Source organism: Herpailurus yagouaroundi, unplaced genomic scaffold (assembly GCF_014898765.1).
Source record: "Herpailurus yagouaroundi ecotype Mexico unplaced genomic scaffold, PumYag 213, whole genome shotgun sequence".
NCBI lineage: Eukaryota > Metazoa > Chordata > Mammalia > Carnivora > Felidae > Herpailurus > Herpailurus yagouaroundi.
In genome coordinates, this window is record NW_024412444.1 from 13926213 (window position 1) to 13944898 (window position 18686).

Genomic DNA, 18686 nt, shown 5'->3' on the forward strand with positions numbered 1-18686 from the left:
AAAGACATTTCTAAGAGCATGGTGGTGCTTCTGGAAATTTAAATGAGAAAGGCATGCTCCCAGAAAACCACCTGCTCTATAGTTCAATGTCATTTTTTTTATTGAGAAGGTCACAGAAAAATTTGGCGCAGAGAGTCAAAAAGAGGTGTAGGATATAAAAAATGTCTGGTATTTAATAATGAAGACAGAATACTCAAGGTAATTACAAGAGAGATTTCCTTTAGAGCTATTAATGAAACTAGAACAGGAATACAAAATATGGCCTAGCAGCAGTCTCCTGTTTGTTTCTCATCTGACATGTAAAGAAACTTGTTTAGACAACAATGAAACCAAACTGCACAATTAGTTAGCCTCGTGCTCCAAAACCAGCTGATGATTACAAAGGGATATTGTTCCACGTCTTTTGCTCTCCCTGCTTCTGACTACCCGCCGTGCGTACCCAGGAGGGCACAGGTATGGCCAAAGGTGATCTGAGTTCAGCCCCTGGGTGGACACAAAACACCCAATCCTGTGACTCACCAGCCTCCCAAAGAGGCTGGAAATGGCTCAGATTCTAAGCCTGGGCAGACTTCCTGCTGCAAAGTTACTACCAATTCCAGCAGCACCGCATTTTTTCTCTTTGCCAAGTGATGCTTTTAACCTCCTTCCTAATGGGTATCTAACTCTTGAGATGATCCTTCATTTTTCTCCCCCAGTCAGTCACTCTTCAGGTATTTACTGAGTGCCAGCTGTGTGCCTTAGCCCAATCATAATGCTGGAAAACAGATGTGGTATCTGCCTCACAGAGCTCATGGTCCTCAAAGGAGGCAGAGACTACATATGCAATTACAAGTGGGATTAATTTCTCTGCATTTCAAGAGTATTGGTCAAAATAATAATCACAATGATGCTAACGGTTACCCCAAACTGGGATCATCTTCTGTACTAGACAGTGTGCTAAATACCTCGTGTGGTCTAAACCCCTATGGAAGTTTGATGCCCTTAAGGAGAGTATCACCAACCAAATTATGCAGAAGAAGAAACTAAGAGTCCAACAGGCTAAGGAATTTGCCCTTGGTCTCATCACTAGTAAGGGAAAAAAGCCAAGACTCAAACCAGTGTCTTTCAGCCTTTAGAAGACATTCTCTGGACAGCTCATCCAGATTCTTAATCGTCAGATAATATGAATCTTCTCTTATTTCCTCATAATCAAAAAAGCATTTTGACCAGATGAAAGTAGGTTGTGGCTCATTGTGCTCTTGACCTGAGTTTCAGAGAGTATTACTATGAAAATGTAAATCCTTCTCTTCCTCTCCATTCTTGCTTCCTTGAATCAGAACTACCACTACATATCAGCCAATCTCATGATGTAGAATGATGACAAAAGCTTCTAAAACCTAGAAAAAAGTTTTCTTCGTGGTGGTTGTATGTTCTCAGCCACCTGAAACCTTTTCGGGAGAAGTATAAATTATGAACACATTCATATGCACAACATAATCACTTCCAAATATGTCAGAGCAAAGGTTTGATTTGGTTCTGAACTTCTTTAACTCTACAGAAAACTAAGGTGGAGTGAAGCAAGTCATTTCGGTTCCACAGTTAGGTTCCTAAAATCACACCCCCCACACACACACATACACATGCATACATGCACATGTGCACATATACATACACACATGCATACCCAGTATACAAACATATATACAAATACACACACATAAATGCACATGCATACCACACATACATACATGCAATCGCACATGCATACGCACATACATACATACACTTGCACACACGTGCTCATACATACACACACATACACACACACACAAAGGATATCACTCATAAGAACCTCTTTAAATCTAACATAATTAAATTATTTATGGAGGCATCTGGAAATAATCCAATCAAGCTATCTTTTCTTGAAATTTCTCCCTTTTTCAAGTTTAAAGTACAAAGTTTGTATCTATTTAGAAGGAGGAAAAACAAGAAAAAGAATTTTATTCTCAGAGATGTTTCCCTTACAACAATGATTATGCTTAGAAGTTGCTGGATTCCCTAAAAGAATGAGCATGCAACCTAAGGACAAATGATTGCTATCCTTCTCATGTGAAATGTCACAACCTTATTGACCTAGGTAGTTCTAGATCAGGAAGGAAAATCAAGCCAGCAATACCCCTGTCCCCAGGGACACGGAGTAACATGAGGTCTGGCAGGACACATGACTTTCCCAAGGTCACACAGCTGATGAGCAAAACTTCCAGGCTGCTGGCTACCTAATGAAATACTTAAAGGAAGAATATTTTTTTTTCCCACCATTAATGACTACCCCAGCATGAGAAAGGTTGTTTTGTTTTCAATTTTATTTATTTATTTCATTGCTATTTTATTTTGCTATGGACAAGTGCAACGAGATCTAGGATTTTTCATGAGGGGCTGGCTGACTGTTACAGCTATTACAGGTATTCCAAGGAGATGATAATGTTAGAAGTTCACTTTCTGGTAGACACAAAGATTCAGATGATGTCCTTTTCAAAGAGGAAACCCAAGTTTTAAGAGCATGTTTCCCTTCTAAATTTTCTCCTTTCCAATTTTAAACATGTTTTTCTACAAGTACATACCTGTTTAATAAAATAACTTGGTAAGTATTCATTTAATACAATATTCAATAAATATAATTGTCTAGTTTATACTTAATTAGCATATTCATATATTTGTAACCACATATTGAATGGCAGAAAACTATTATTTGCATGAGGAAAATTAGCAAATTCATGAATTTATTACAAGTGATATCAAAAGCCAACTCTTTCAATAAATGGCTGCCATTAATATATGAAAACATCTTTGAATATTACAGCAATAATTAAATCACTTCTGGTCAAGCCATTAGTATTTATTTGAAGAAAGGACCAAATTTCTTTCCAATGAAAATAAACAGATGACAGCTTCAAGAATTACTAAAAATGCACAAGCCTAGTGATCACCAGTCAGCTGTGGATTTTAGTAATTATATTACCATTAGAAATTTCAATTAATTCTAATCAGTACTTGTGGACATCAACCACAAGTCAGGTGCCTGCCCTCATGGAGCTCATGTTTTTCTGGAGGAGACAGAAAACAAACAAGCAAACCCTACTGCTGTGCTCAAGGAAAAGAAGAAAACGAGTCAGGGGCAGAGGAGGCACAAAGACACAGTTGGAGGTGCCTGTTAATGCACACCTCGAGTAGAGTGTGTAGTACTCTGTAGGTACATGGAGAGCTCATTTTGTATTCTAAGTATGAGAACAGTGTAAGCGTAATAAGCAAATATGTATTGACCCTATTTACATCTTAAAAGGTCACAGTGGTTACTGTGCAGAGGATAGATCTAATTTCCAGGTGAGGAAGGATTTCCCTTATGTATATGTTTCTTTTTTTTTTTTTTTTTTTTTTCAACGTTTATTTATTTTTGGGACAGAGAGAGACAGAGCATGAACGGGGGAGGGGCAGAGAGAGAGGGAGACACAGAATCGGAAACAGGCTCCAGGCTCCGAGCCATCAGCCCAGAGCCCGACGCGGGGCTCGAACTCACGGACCGCGAGATCGTGACCTGGCTGAAGTCGGACGCCCAACCGACTGCGCCACCCAGGCGCCCCGTGTTTCTAACAATATCAGTAGTTATGTTTGATCATGTTTATTAAATCCTTATATCTTATTAAGAGATTCTTTTTTCATTTCATAAGTTTCTGGGTCAGAATTTACCACTCTAAAGTATTTCTTTTTGAAGAATTTGACAGACCTTTTCAATAACCCATGATAACTTTCATCTTAAATGTGTTGCCTTACAAGATTTTGTCCAGTGAAAATTAAGGTCAATATTAAAACCTGTGGCTCCATAACCCCACATAACTTACTGGTCTTTAGGGCCATCAGACTTGGGTATGAATTCTGGCTCACTCACTCACTGTTGTAAAACCATGGACACATCACGTCATCTCTCAATCTTGGTTCTCCATATATTAAACAGAGATCATAACAGTATCTAACTCACAGAATCATGGAAAGGAAAATAAATGAAATAATGCCTGTTAAGCACTTAAGCCAGTGCCTGCACTTAATACATACTTGTGTCTATTATTCTTATCATAGTTAATATATTCTACTCATGTTTATTAACCAGCAAGGAGAAATGTCCTAAAGTTGTCAGTCACGTAAGAAATTTCAATTTGAAGAATTTGGATTACCATATCCTTTGATAAATTCTGGTAAATTCTGACCCAGAAACTTATGAAATGAAAAAAAAAATCTCTTAATAAGACATAAGGATTTAATAGAAACCATTAAACATAACTTTACTGATATTGTTAGAAACATATACATAAGGGAAATCCATCCATGTTGTATGCATTATGAAAACCACATCACAAACTAACCTGAAAGTATAAAAGGTGAGAATTAATTCACCTATGTATATATTAGGTGCTTAATCAACAGGCTTAAGTGAGATTAGAAAATTTCTGTTGAGTTGCCTACTTTCTGGATTGCCACCAAGTCCAAGTTTTACTTTAAAAAATCGATAGCAGTTGCCAAATGCCTAGACCACAAAGATCCTTGGTGAAAAATCAGCAACCTAAGGACACTGCCACTGCTGCCAAAGAATTTTCTGGAGAAAGATCCAAAATAATTTCTGGGTTCTGCCAATGACCTCTGCAGTTAGCTATCTTAATGAAAGACACTAAGGTTTCTGTAAAATGTTCTGTGGGACTCTGAATATTATGATTAACAGAACCACCAAGTGTCTACCTAACATTATTGTGGATATCCCAAGGTGGCCCTAGTGTTCCAAAATGTCCCCTTTAGCCAAACTGGCTGATGTCTGAAACACCACAATCACATTGTGCATGTGAAAATAATTAACTAAATTTTAAAAGTATTTGTAAATTGGAATGGTCAATAAAGTTTAAACTGGTGGTGTTTCATGTGTTTAAAATATATTATTTAAAACAAATGTGTCTTAAACAAATATTTATCTTGAGTAAATATTCCCAGCTTTGAGAAATGCCAGTTGAGAAAATCCAAAAGTTAAAAGAATCACAAAAGAAACAATGACTTTGGTATGAAAGAAAGTGCTCTCAAAAGCAATAATTCACATTTCTATAACCATTATTACCTACAATTTGAGATATAGATGTTCATGATAGAAAAAAAGAATGTTGTAACAACGAAAACTAGGACAATGAGGAAAACACACAGGCATTTTACTAGATTGTTAATGAAATTAAATTAAAGACCCAGAGTTTCTAAACACGTAAGTAGCAAAGAAAAAAGAAGGTCACTAATATGGAAATGTACATGCAAATAAAAAATAACTTTGAAAGGAGCAAATAATGCAATTTTCCCTCTCTGATCTATAAAGTAAGATGACTGGTCAAACAAAACCAATTATTTTTGCTATTGAGTTCCATTTTTTTGTCTTTAAATTTATTAATATTAACACCTTTATTTGGATTTAGAACACATAATTGTACTAAGATAATTAAGCTATAAAAATGATAAGGTTTTGAGAAACAAAATTTACAGTTTAATTTTATCAACAAAAATGCACTTATTCTTTCAGCTAGAAAATGATCTTGTGTGGTACTTTTGGAACAAAGAAGTAGTTGTACTCACGGTTTAGGTGATGTTAGAATACAGAATATCAAATGACTGGAGGCTTTCCTGCTATATAATGATATATAATTTTGTCTCTTCATCTCTTCAATAAGTGTTTCCTACTAATTTAATCAAATTCAATAAATTTGCTATTTTTAGAACACCTACCACATGGATCGAATTAAGTTATGATGAGAAAATTTATAAAAATCAAAGATATAATTATGATGTCCAGCATACAATGAAAAATCACCAGACACATGAATAAGGGGGAAAAAAACCCTCACTTCAAAAGAAAAAAGGAGTCAACAGAAATGACTCAGATGCTGGAATTACCAAAGAAGAAATTTAAAACAGCTCTTAGGTATGTTTAAGGACGTAAACAACAACATGACTATAATCAGTGCATAGATTAGGAATTTCAGCAGGAAAGAGAAATTATAAAAAAGATTTCGTGAAAATTGCTCAAACTGGGGCACCTGGGTGGCTCAGTTGGTTAAGCATCCAACTCTTGATTTTAGCGCTGACAGTGTGGAGCTGCTTGGGATTCTCTCTCCCTCTCTCTCTGTTCATCCTCCACTTGTATGCTCTCTCTTTCTCTCTCAAAATAAACTTAAAAATTTAAAAAAAAAAGATAATTCTTGAACTAAACATACAACATATAAAATCAAGGAGTTTGACAGCAGATTAGAGAATACAGAAGAAAGGCTTGGTGAACCTGGAGACTAATTAATAGAACATGGGTTGGAAACAAATGATAAAAAGAGCTATCATGACCTGTGGACAATATTAAGCAATCCAACATAGATGTGACTTAAGTTCTAGGAGGAAATGTAAAGAGAATGGGGTAAGTAAAATTTTGAAGAAAACATTGTTAAAAATTTTTCAAACATGGTGACAATATTCAACAGTCTCAGGAAACTCCAAGGAGAACAAATACAAAGAAAATCACATCTAGAAACATCATTAACTTATCATACTATACCGTATACTGAAAATCAAAGATAAGGAGAAAAGTCATGAAAGTAGCAAAGAAAAATGACTTACTGTATAGAGGAATAAAGATAAAAATAGATAAAAAAGATAAAAAATAAAGATAAAAATTATGGTTGACATATCATTAAAACATTAAAGATCAGAATAAAATGGGATTATGTCTTCAAAGTGTTAATAAAAAACATAAATAAAAATTCTATAACCAGAAAAATTACCCTTCAAAACTGAAGGTGAAATAAAGATATTTTTAGATGAACAAAAGCTGAGAGAAGTTGTGGCTCCCAGACCTGCAATGCAAAAAAAGAAATTTTTTTTTTAATTAAAAAAAGCTAAAAGAGGTTCTTCAGCCTGAAGATGATAACAGATGGAAACTCAAATCCATTGGAAGGAATGAAGAGTGCCAGAAATGGGAAATGTGTGGGTAAATATATTGCTATCTTTCTTCTTATTTAATTTTTTTTTGGAAATAGCTGATTAAACCAAAAATAAAGCAAAATAAAAATAACATTTATTATGGTATTTATAACACATAGAAGTACAATACATGATAATACCACAAAGAATGGTAGTTAAGTAGAATTACACTGGTGAAAAGTTCTTTTTCCAGGTGAAGTGGCACTTCATACACTAAATTAAGTCTAGATACACTGTACACTTAAGGATGCTCACTGTAATCCTTATAGCAACCATCCATACACACACACACACACACACACACACACACACTATGCATACATACACATGCATACATTTAAAAAGATAGATTAGAATTTTTCTGGGTTATAAGGGTCACATCTCAGTTTGTGGAAGTCCCACAACCTAGAACAGGGTCTAACATGTACCCAGTCCTGTACTCAGTCCTAAATGTTAAATTAAGCAAAAAATAGACATATGTGAATAAAATTAACAGAACAGAAAATGGTAAGCATCAAAAAAGAGGCAAAAATAAAGTATCATCAGAGTTCAGAAGTGAGAAAAATTATTATATGGAAAACAGATCAAATAATTTTAATTTTGCACTTATGGAAAATAAAGATATTATGGGTTCTCTGTGTCTGGAGACATTTCTTCTAGCTGTGATGGAGGCAAACCTTGAATCTCCACTCAATCAAGACCCACTCTCGGATGAGTCTTTGCTCCAAGGTCCCTTGAACTAGGTACGCAGATTTGGGGAGGTCTGCTAGCTGTGCACTGCGATAATGCCCTGTACTTCTCTTTCGTGTCATTTATCAGATTCAAATGTAATAATTATTTGTGTCACCACAGTTTTAATATCAGTCACTGCTGTTAGATGGTGAGCTACGTGAGAACAGGGACAGCATTGGCTTGGCACTCGTGGCCATATGCATAGCACAGTGCCTGACACAGAGGAGGTTATGGACAATTGTTGAATTATCACAGCCCACGAGAGATGGATGAAATCTTAGAAATCATCTAGACCTTACAAGTACATCATTTCATGGATGAGCAAAGAGACCACAGTAGCAGATCTTTGAGCATGTAAATGGTCTGGGTAGACAAGAACTACTAGAACCTACATTTCAAGATCTCTAGGCCAAGGTTCTCTGTGTTGGGTCAAGCTGAGGCTCCACCTGCCACCTCTTCTTCCACTTCCACATGACCAACAGTTGGGGTCCTGTGCATAACATGTGACTACCAGACAACTGATTAACACAAAGCTCAATCATGCCCTGACCTTATGTAAAGTCATAACGTTCTAACCAAATGAACAAATACAATTGTGTACACAGAGTGACTTTGATGTTAGAATGTTCACATTTAAGGATTCTTGGGAAACTATTTACACATTACTCTTGTGCATAAATGACATGTGGCCCCTAAGAAACATCCCAATGTGGGCGCCTGGGTGGCGCAGTCGGTTAAGCGTCAGACTTCAGCCAGGTCACGATCTCGCGGTCCGTGAGTTCGAGCCCCGCGTCAGGCTCTGGGCTGATGGCTCAGACCCTGGAGCCTGTTTCCGATTCTGTGTCTCCCTCTCTCTCTGCCCCTCCCCCGTTCATGCTCTGTCTCTCTCTGTCCCAAAAATAAATAAACATTGAAAAAAAAATTAAAAAAAAAAAAAGAAACATCCCAATGTAATATCTTAAAATGCAGACTAACTGTGACCCCCTGCCAAGCTGATAAAAAGAAAGAAAAAAAAAAAAACAATAGACATGTTCTCAGAAGTTAGATCAGAAAAAAGTGGCAGAGGTGAGGGGAACACTTATTTTAATAGGAAGTGTGAAAATCTCCTTCTGTTTTCATTTATTTTCCTATAGATGTGACCCCTCTCCTTCTTGCTTATGCACAGAAAGTCAATTCGCTACCTCTATGAAAAGCACCATTTTCTAATTCTGGGCCTGGGCTTCTGTGCTCCACCTCCTCCCTCTGCAAGGAGCCAACCCGTTGCTCAGGCAAAAAGGATGAGGATAGACTGGGGCTTGTCAGGAATAACTGTAAAAGCCAGTGAGGACTGTGATTTCCTCCGCTCGGGAAGAACTTCTACTAAAGCCATCCTTGGCTTGCGTCCACAACGTGTGGGTTTCCCCAGGGCAATGCCTCACTGGCCAGCAGGGAAAAACTGTCAGGGAAAAGGACAGGTCTGCCCTGCTGCTCCACTGCCCTTCCTAATCCTTTCCAGGAAAGGCTTCCTCCTCCCAGTGAATGGTGACACAGGTGGCCTACAGCGGAGGATGTTGGGGCTCCCAAACGGGCCCCCGTCTTTCACCTGGGTCTCCCTCAGCAGGGACCTCATGCTGCACCAGGGGTGGCCAGGAGGTGGCCGTGGGAAGCGGCCCCACAAGTATGGAGGCTGGCGTCCCACCAGCCCAACCGCTGGGAGATTTCCCCTCATGGTCTTTGCATCCTTCCCACTCCAAATCCCTCACCCCAACGTTGAAGTCAGTCCACGGTGTTTGCAAGGTAGGTGTCTGAGGCTTGAGGATGACAAGGAGGGACGTTCAAGACACTCCGTTCCCCAGTTCCTTCCCACTTACACTTTTGTTATCCTTCTGCATATCACCAGGCTTTTTATTTTCCTATTACTTACAAAATAACAAAGAAAAATTATTATAGAAAACTTTGCAATGGAAAAGGCTTCTGCAGGATACACAATTCAAAACCACATTTTTTTTTCTGCTGTGCACCAGCTCTGTGCAATTGGCACTTATTGGAGACAGCTTTCAAAGAAAATATGTTTGCGGTTCAAAGATAAGCAGGTTTTTAGTAAACTGTCAAAAGGACTTTTTTTTTCCATCTTCTTCGCTGCCAATGGAAAAACCCAAAAAGAAAGAGTAAGCAAGGTTGGGGAGAAGCATTCTCTCCAAGTTCTACTATATATGTAGACCTAGTTTTCTGGAAATTCATTAGTAGCTAGGATAACCCGGCCTAGGGTCTGCTCCCACCACTCTCTCCCCAACTCCAGTTGGGTTTGGCATCAAAATAATGAAACGCTACAATAATCACATGTGATAATTAAGACACAGGTTCTTTTCTTCAACTCTTCACATTATAATTACCAACCTCATATAAGCTTTATATTTAAAAAAAAAAAACCTATGTTAATTCAAAGCACAAAATAAAAAAGCAAAGATGCCATTTTAACACAGCCTCTGTTCGTATCAATCATAAGTTGCCCAAAGGGAGAGATACCAGAGAATAAAGGACAAAACCAAGATAAGACCCATCTAGAACCCACAGGCCTCCCATAGAGAGGGACAAGCCAGAGGGCTGAACTGACCCCAGTGTCAACAGTCAAGTTTTCCAGCCACTAAAGACGACCAGGCAGGTCTGGTTTCCATGGAGGGCACTGCATTGTGGGCTGTTCACACATGCTACCCTTCCAACATTGTATTTTACCTGTTGCCCCAGTACAGTTTTTGTCAAGAACAGTTAATTCTATGTTTACAGACCTTACAAAGGACACTGATGATGTGAAGGCCATAAGCCCATGAGAAAAATGTTAAACCTCTAGAGAAACTGTAAGACAAAATTTAAATGAAAAATAAAATCCTGACAATAAAAGACACATGACTTTCTTGTGGTAATTTTTGACGATTCTACCAATGGAAAACAAACTCTTCACTTCCAAAGCTCCTGAATGGTGCGAGGAGGCAAAGGCTCCAATTTAACCTGAAATAAGAGGCAGACCTTATCACTTCTTTTCTATGTAGGGAACAAAGAGGAGGGAGCTACAACTTGAAGCTACAAAGTTGAGGAAATTTCACAAAAGCACTTTTATTTTTTCTGTAGGAAAACAGACCCCCCAGCTCCCTCTGCTCTTCCTGAGCTAATAGCACAGGGACGTCCTTAGCATTATCTCACTGTGAGCAGATGGTAGGCTGAAATTTTTTTGATAAAAACAATCCACTGGCAGGGGTTGCCAAGAGGTCAGTGGAACCCAGATTAACAATTGATCAGCTCTAATGGACTGTCGTAGCTATAAACCCAGAGCCCATACACGGACCTGCTACCTCGGTGATAGCAACAAGGCTGACATCCAAGCTGTTAAGACCTGCACTTAATAGCACTGAAGCTTCCCGGCTTCAAAACCTTCATCTCAGAAGACACACATTCTTCCATGCACATCCATTTTCTCAAAGGCCTCTCTCTTACAGGTTCTCGCAAAAGCACACATGGTTTACTCTGAGCCAGAGAAGATTTCACCAAGGTCTGAGGTCCAGGTAGTAAATGATACTCTGTAATACTGACAGATTTTTTTTAACCTCTACTCTAGTTCAGACCACAAATGTAGCCCCTAATATTTCTGTTGTACCTTATACAAAACATATGACCAAAGGAGGAAAAACTGGGCTCCCCTTCTTTGTTCCCAAGAGAACAAAAACTGTAACACTCCAAAGGCTCTTTTCTCGGTCGCTCTTTTTTTTTTTTTTTTTTGAAAAGAGATGCCAATGCTGCATTTATCCTTACAGCACCACATTTGACAAGGGAATCTGTTTGCTACACCAGAATTCCACTATAAAGCTTCCTAATAGGAAGTCAGAGCACTTTTGAAGGGAACACTAGCTTTCAAGGGACAAAAAAGAGTGTCTCTAGGTTAGTTGACCTAAACCACACAACATTTGTTCTCTGCTGAAGGATAAATAACCCTCTCAAGTCATTAAATTATTCCCTCTCTTGCCCACTCGTGTTTTGTAGACAACTGATCTCAGAATAAAATTGACTGTATGAGCCATCAACACCAGATTTTCCAAACTAGTCCTGACTTCCAATAATCTTTTTCACTCTCCTACAAACTCATTTCTTGGACCAGTGGGTGCAAATGTTTGCTCCAGAAAAACTCAAGAAAAGGACATTCTCTTACATAAGCACAATACACAGAAATCAGAAAATTCAACAGAAAATTGATACATTATTATCATCTAATGCAGGGTCCATTTTCAAATCTTTGCTTCTGGGTTCTGAATCTAATTTAGGATCAAGCATTGCTCATTTCATTGTCATGTGCCTTTCGTGTCCTTTAGTCTGGAACAAGTCCTCAATGTTTGTCTTTTTTTTTCTCATGTTTATTTATTTTGAGAGAGAGAGAGAGAGAGAGAGAGCAAGAGAGAGAGCGAGCAGGGGTGGGGCAGAGCAAGAGGGAGAGAGAGAATCCCAAGCAGTCTCCACACCATCAGTGCAGAGCCCAATGCAGGCTCGAACCCATGAACCATGAGATCATGACCTGAGCCAAAATCAAGAGTCAGACACTTAAACTACTGAGCCACCCAGGCGGCCCTCTTTGTCTTTCTTGACCTTGGAATTTTTGAACAGTCTAGCCAGTTGCTTTGTAGAATATTCCCCAATCTAGATTTGTCTTATGTTTTATTATAATTAGATTCAGGTTACACATTCTGGGCAAGAATTCTACATAGGGATGCTGTCCTAAGGCTCAACACACATCAGGAGGCACTTGATGTCCCTTTGTCTTGTCATCAGTGATATTAATTTTGATTGCCTGTTTAAGGAAGTGTCTGCCAGGTTTCTCCATGTAAAGTTGCTATATTCCCCTTTGTAATTAGTAAGTAATTTGTGGGCAGATACTTTGAAATTGTCGATATTCTGTTCTTCATCAAACTCTTTCATACTAGGTTTAGCATCCATTAAAGATTCCTGCCTGAATTATTACTATAATCTTCTATCTCCACTATTTCTTCTATATTTATTAGTTGGTATTCTACTGTAAAAGCTTTCCCTTATCATTTATTTATGTATCTACCTATCTATTTATATCTTCTTGTTTATTTACATCTTATTAGAGTGGATTCAGGGACTCTTATTCAACACGGTAATCTCTTTTGAGTTGATATGAGTTTCTGTAATTTACAACCAGAGTATTCCCCAGGAGAAGGAGACAGTTTCTCTTGACAACACATTCAAGAGGTCCTTACAATCCTCACAGTTGCAAAGTTGCTTCCTGATGCTTCCATTCAGTCCCTCTGGCCCACTCTAGGAACTCCAAACTGTGTGAAGAGGAGGCACACTGAAGATAAATGTGGCCAGTAAATAGCCTCTGGACTTTCCTACGGCTGCCATGGAGGTGTGACTGTAGGAAACAAGGTGCTTCTTGCCCCATTCAGCTGACTCCTCTGCCCCTTCTCCTGCAACTTAGCCCAAAGAGCTGGGCTGGCCTCTCCACCTCTATCCTACTGTTACTGATCGTCCCCAGCACTTCTCCACCTCTCCCTGGAATCTCTTTTGTTTGGCTACCGTCCTGGCTCTATTGGCTTCATATGTTGGTATTATGCCTGAAAATGACTACCAAGTGGTGGGGGTTGATAGTTTCTCTTTCCCCTGCAGACCAATTCTTCACCCTTATGCACCTAGCTCAAATGCTTCAGAAGACAGAACAACATCAACCACTTCAATAGCTGGATTCAGTCAATGGTGGGTACCAGCAAGATATCAGAAGGCTAGATACTGTTATTGGGGTATTATCCCCCCAAATTCCACCCTTCTAGCTTACCACGACTGGCCGCACCCCTCTATCAAATAACCTTTCCATACAGCTACTCTTCCTGGGTTTTGGAAACCACTCCCCACTCATGTTCCTCAGGCTAGGAGGGTGGCTTACCCTGGGGTAGAACATCACTGCTTGTTGGTTTCTCTATAACCATACCTTTGTAAATAATCCCATAGAAATAGAACCATACCTTTGTAACTACTTCCTTTATTAAGCTTTCCTCCATTACCCCCATTTGAGTGTGCATTTTTTTACCCATAGATGGGGAGTGATGAAGAGGGACATCCATGGAACAGAGATACAGCCAAAGGGTACCTTTGGTATCACCACCTCTTTTGTGCTTGAATACTTAGATCTGCCTTTGTCATTTCCAACAAATGAAAACATACCAAAATAAACACTACTTCCTAATTGTGACCACACGCCACTAAAGGAGATGCACTCTAGCAAAGTACAGATTTAAGGATTAAGATTCATTCCTTCTGTCTGCTTAGCAGGGGGTAAACACCACTGAACTCATTTTGACAATACAGATAAAATTTCCTTCAAGAGGGACCAAAAGGAACCTCCAGGTATTATTCAATTCCCTTGATGCCTTTTAATATGCTTTATATATATATGGCAACATCAAAATCCTTCTCTGCCAAATGCAAGTGTGTCATAGTTGGATATAAAAGCTGCTGAAAGAAATTTATTAATTACATGTTCAAATGCCATGTCAGTGAATGATTTAATTTTTAGATATAATATAACAGCCAATTCAAGATTACATCCGTCACAATTTTGTGTTCAGTCACCTAAAATGCAGCCGGGGAAGTGGGATTTGCTAATATTCTGCTGTCCAAAGCTGTCCATCTTATCAATATACCATTAGGAGTTCTGCTTATTATTGTTAGTTGACTGGTTAAGTCCTGAAGAACTGGGGAGGGGCTTGTCAAAATCTGGTTACGTGCATGTACATGAGTGTGTGTTATCATTCACTATAACTGTCAGGGTAGAAAATTGTCGAGGATCACCACCCTGCCCTGTCAAGAAATGGACAGGCTTATTTTTAACTGCATAGCATCCTCCTGAAAGTCTCTCTCACTGAAAGCTGGTGTTTTGCTATACCTAGTGTTTCTCGTTCTTCAGCCAACACACAAAAAATTTAACTCAACTATAATCAGTTACCTGCAAGTCTGCATCAAATTCATGTTTCAGATGTGCCTCTTCTGCAGCCTCCACAAGACGCTGAAAAGAGAGAAGGCAACGTGAAGGATCAGAAATGTGGCCCAGATCCCATTCCAACAATGTAAAAAGGCAAATGCTTCTCCATTGCCCCCAGATGACAGACTGCATCATGGCATGCACACTGTGACCTGGTCCCTTTCCTCCCATGAAACTGGAGACAGTAACATCAGTGTCAAAATCTGGGTTTGGCCTTCATCATTAAATCAAATTTTTCCAGCAAACATTTACTGTTATGTGTGTATAAATGCACACGTGCTCTGCATCCATTTTCATAGCAATTTGTAACAACTCAAAGACACTGGTCCTTGAGGCCCAATAAGAATGACAAAACCTACCTAGAAGAGTGATTCCTTAGATATAGATGTTTCTTCATCACAAGATTTATTGAACTGAATTGAGTCCAACACTATGTGGGCTAACTTTCTCCCCCTTCAGTTTGGGAAATACTACTGATTTTAATTCCCTCACTCATTCAAAGCAATTATTTCTGCACCCAGTTCTAGTATGTAATTATCAGGTGACAATTATTTGGATTTATGGTACATCAATGCCACTGTGACCATCTGCATCCCAGTAAGAAAATCGCTGAAATTAGATCAATAACCAGAACCTTTAAATATACAACTCTTGTTACTCTTCTTAGCCAATTAAATTCAACCAATCCATATTCTTATGAAAACAATTTCATGAAATTCCATTCGAAGGCAATTAGTCAACTATCAAAATCATGTTTACTTTAATTTGAATTTGCCAACATTAAGTTGAAAACGTAGGTTAGAGGATGTTGCAGAAAACTCACTTAGTGAGATAATATTTCACTAAAATTTCATCGAACTAAAAGCAAAACCTTTAGATTCACGTAAAAATCCAGCCATTTCTGTTTTCCTTCTGGTTACTCTTGTAACCTGCGCTGTCTTTAACTTGTTTTTTCTTGGCATAACACAGACCTGAGTTTAATAGGCCATGTTTGAAACAGGATGACACAGGTATTAATCTCTAAATGATTACAAATCAACAGACAAATGTTCCATGAATAATTATTCAATTGGATATGGAAATGAAGAGGTTGAAATATATGTGGGTAACATTAGGCACCAATACAGACCACTAAGCTCTCTTCATAGAACATGCAAAGAGATAGGTCAGCCAGAGACAGTGCTGCCCACAGACAGGAATCTGGGAGGGCAGCAAATCTGGCTTCCCACACTTTCTTTAGACAGTCAGGAAGGGGCTTCACCTTCTCTGGAGAATCAAAGAACAGATCCCAGGAGAACACTACAGACCCACAGCCAGAAGACCCAGTTCTCACCCTAGCCTAGATACAACCCACTACATCTTACTCAAGCCCCTTCCCCTGTCAGGCCTTGGTTTCCTCATTGGAAACACCTGAAACGGTGACCCTAGAACAGGGCTACTCCAAGGGCAGTCCCCCACCCGAGCATCAGTTTTACCAGAACGTGTTAAAAATGCACGCTCTCATACCCCATCCCATCTTACAGAATCAGAGGCCCTGAGGGTGGGCCTAGAAATCCATTTTAACAAGCCCTCCAGGGGATTTGGAAGCTGCTAAAGTCTGAGAACCACTGGCAAAAAAAACAGCATTCATCTTAGAGCTGAATACATCCCTGCTGCCTTGATTAATGATATGCACCAGCTCTCCAAGTTTTCTCAACTTTCATTCGTCTTTTTAAAATCTGTGTACATGTGTATATTCACTATAAGACAGTATATGCTTTCTAGAGGAGAAAAATACAGTTGAGAGGATGAGAAACAGAAGAAAAGAAAAATTAAGAAGAGACACTATTTACGTAGCTTGGATCCATTGGCCCCAACCTTTCATTGCATCACAGTCTTCCTAGAATCATCCTAGACAATGAAGTATGTCAGCCACCGGGAATCACATGACCCAGTCTGCAAAGGCAGTCTGCAAAGGCACTTCGACAGATGAGTGACAGACAGTGATACAAGAAATTGATGTATTTGTGAGAGCTTATTCTTTTTTTTTAATGTTTATTTATTTTTGAGACAGAGAGAGACAGAGCATGAATGGGGGAGGGTCAGAGCGAGAGGGAGACACAGAATCCGAAACAGGCTCCAGGCTCTGAGCGGTCAGCACAGAGCCTGATGCAGGGCTCGAACTCACAGATCGCAAGATCATGACCTGAGCTGAAGTCAGAAGCTTAACCGACTGAGCCACCCAGGCACCCCTAGAGAGCTTATTCTCTTAATCTCTGTAACAGATTGGGGCACCTGGTGGTTCAGTCGGTTAAGCTTCTGACTTCTGCTCAGGTCATGATCTCATGCCTTTGAGTTTGAGCCCCGTGTTGCACTCTATGCTGACAGCTCAGAGCCTGGAGCCTGCCTCGGATTCTCTGTCTCCCTCTCCCTCTGCCCATCCCCTGCTCACGCTCTGTCTCTCTCTCCTTCAAAAAATTAAAAAAATTTTTTTTAATCTTTGTAACAGATTTAGATTTTCCCTGTATGTATCATGAAATCAGTTTCATATTGAGGTTTATAGAATGTGTATGAATATATATTTACACATAAATATACATGTCTGAGCACTTACATTATAAAAAAAACAAACTCATGCATTTTGATTATGTATTTACTTAAACACACAGAAGTGGTTGTTTCATGACATCTAAATACTCCGAGAACCCAGAGAAGAAATGCTAATGACATGTACAAATGACAAAAAGATAAGAACAAATAAAATTTCATGATGACCAAGACAGGAAATATTGAAAGAAGTGAACTGGAAATGAAAAAAACAATAAAGCAGCATAATACCAACAAATAAGAGAACAAGATGGAAATAATAGGTAGTTGAAATTATCACGGAAGAACACAGCATGATATGTATTTCGCATATTTAGTAAAAAGCATTTCCTTTACCTTTGTGTATATATGTATATCATAATACCATTTAACATATTCATATATAACATAACATGAAATGTAATACAGTTCAACCACAAACACTGCAATACAAGTCATAGGGCACGAGAAGGTAACAAACTGGAAACAATTCAATACTATTGTACTGACTACTAAGATAAGGCAAAGCACTGTTCTCTGTGTGGTGCAGCGAGTACCCTGCTGGCCAGTTTTTACGTTCATTCTCAAGTTAAATTTGCCACGTGCTTTTTTTTTTTTTTTAACTTAATTTATCTCACATATTTTTTGTTTCCATGAAGATATTTTACCATCAAGCTCACTACAAGACCTTAAGAAATAAGATTCAAAAACAGATGGTCCACTGGCAGCTACACATAATAGTTATCTCATGGAAAGCAAGTTAAGTACTTTCGAACAGGGCTCTTTTTCAAAGGATACATACTTCATGCAGTATGGGGCTACTGGAAGAGAGGCCTACATTTTATGGGAGAATTCAGGGGAAGATCCTCAAGAACGAGCTCATCGGTTATGCACAATGGTAATGACAAACAGCACACCAAGAACTTGTAGCTTTTGGAAAGAATAAAGGATAGTTGATCTTTCTTCTGAAATACTCTTATAAAGACACACAAATTAAAAGAAATGTTACTTAAGAAGGATATCATGTGCTGGGGTGCCTGGGTGGCTCAGTCAGTTAAGCGTCTGACTTCAGCTCAGGTCATGATCTCATAGTTCAAGGATTCAAGCCCCACATCGGGCTCTGTGCTAACAGCTCGGAGCCTGGAGCCTGCTTCGGATTCTGTGTCTCCCTCACTCTCTGCCCTTCCCTGCTCATGCTCTGTCTCTGTCTCTCAAAAATAAACATTAGAGGGGCGCCTGGGTGGCGCAGTCGGTTAAGCGTCCGACTTCAGCCAGGTCACGATCTCGCGGTCCGTGAGTTCGAGCCCCGCGTCAGGCTCTGGGCTGATGGCTCGGAGCCTGGAGC

The 18686-nt window shown here is 39.0% G+C and overlaps 1 protein-coding gene across 1 annotated transcript in view; it reads right to left on the reverse strand.

Annotated features, from left to right (window-relative positions):
* CACNA2D3 (calcium voltage-gated channel auxiliary subunit alpha2delta 3) overlaps positions 1–18686 on the reverse strand; it is an 864056-nt gene that overhangs the window by 598484 nt on the left and 246886 nt on the right. Inside the window, exon 5 of the mRNA XM_040454466.1 lies at positions 14741–14800. Within this exon, the coding sequence (XP_040310400.1) occupies positions 14741–14800 (60 nt within the window). The remainder of the gene's footprint in view (positions 1–14740; positions 14801–18686) is intronic.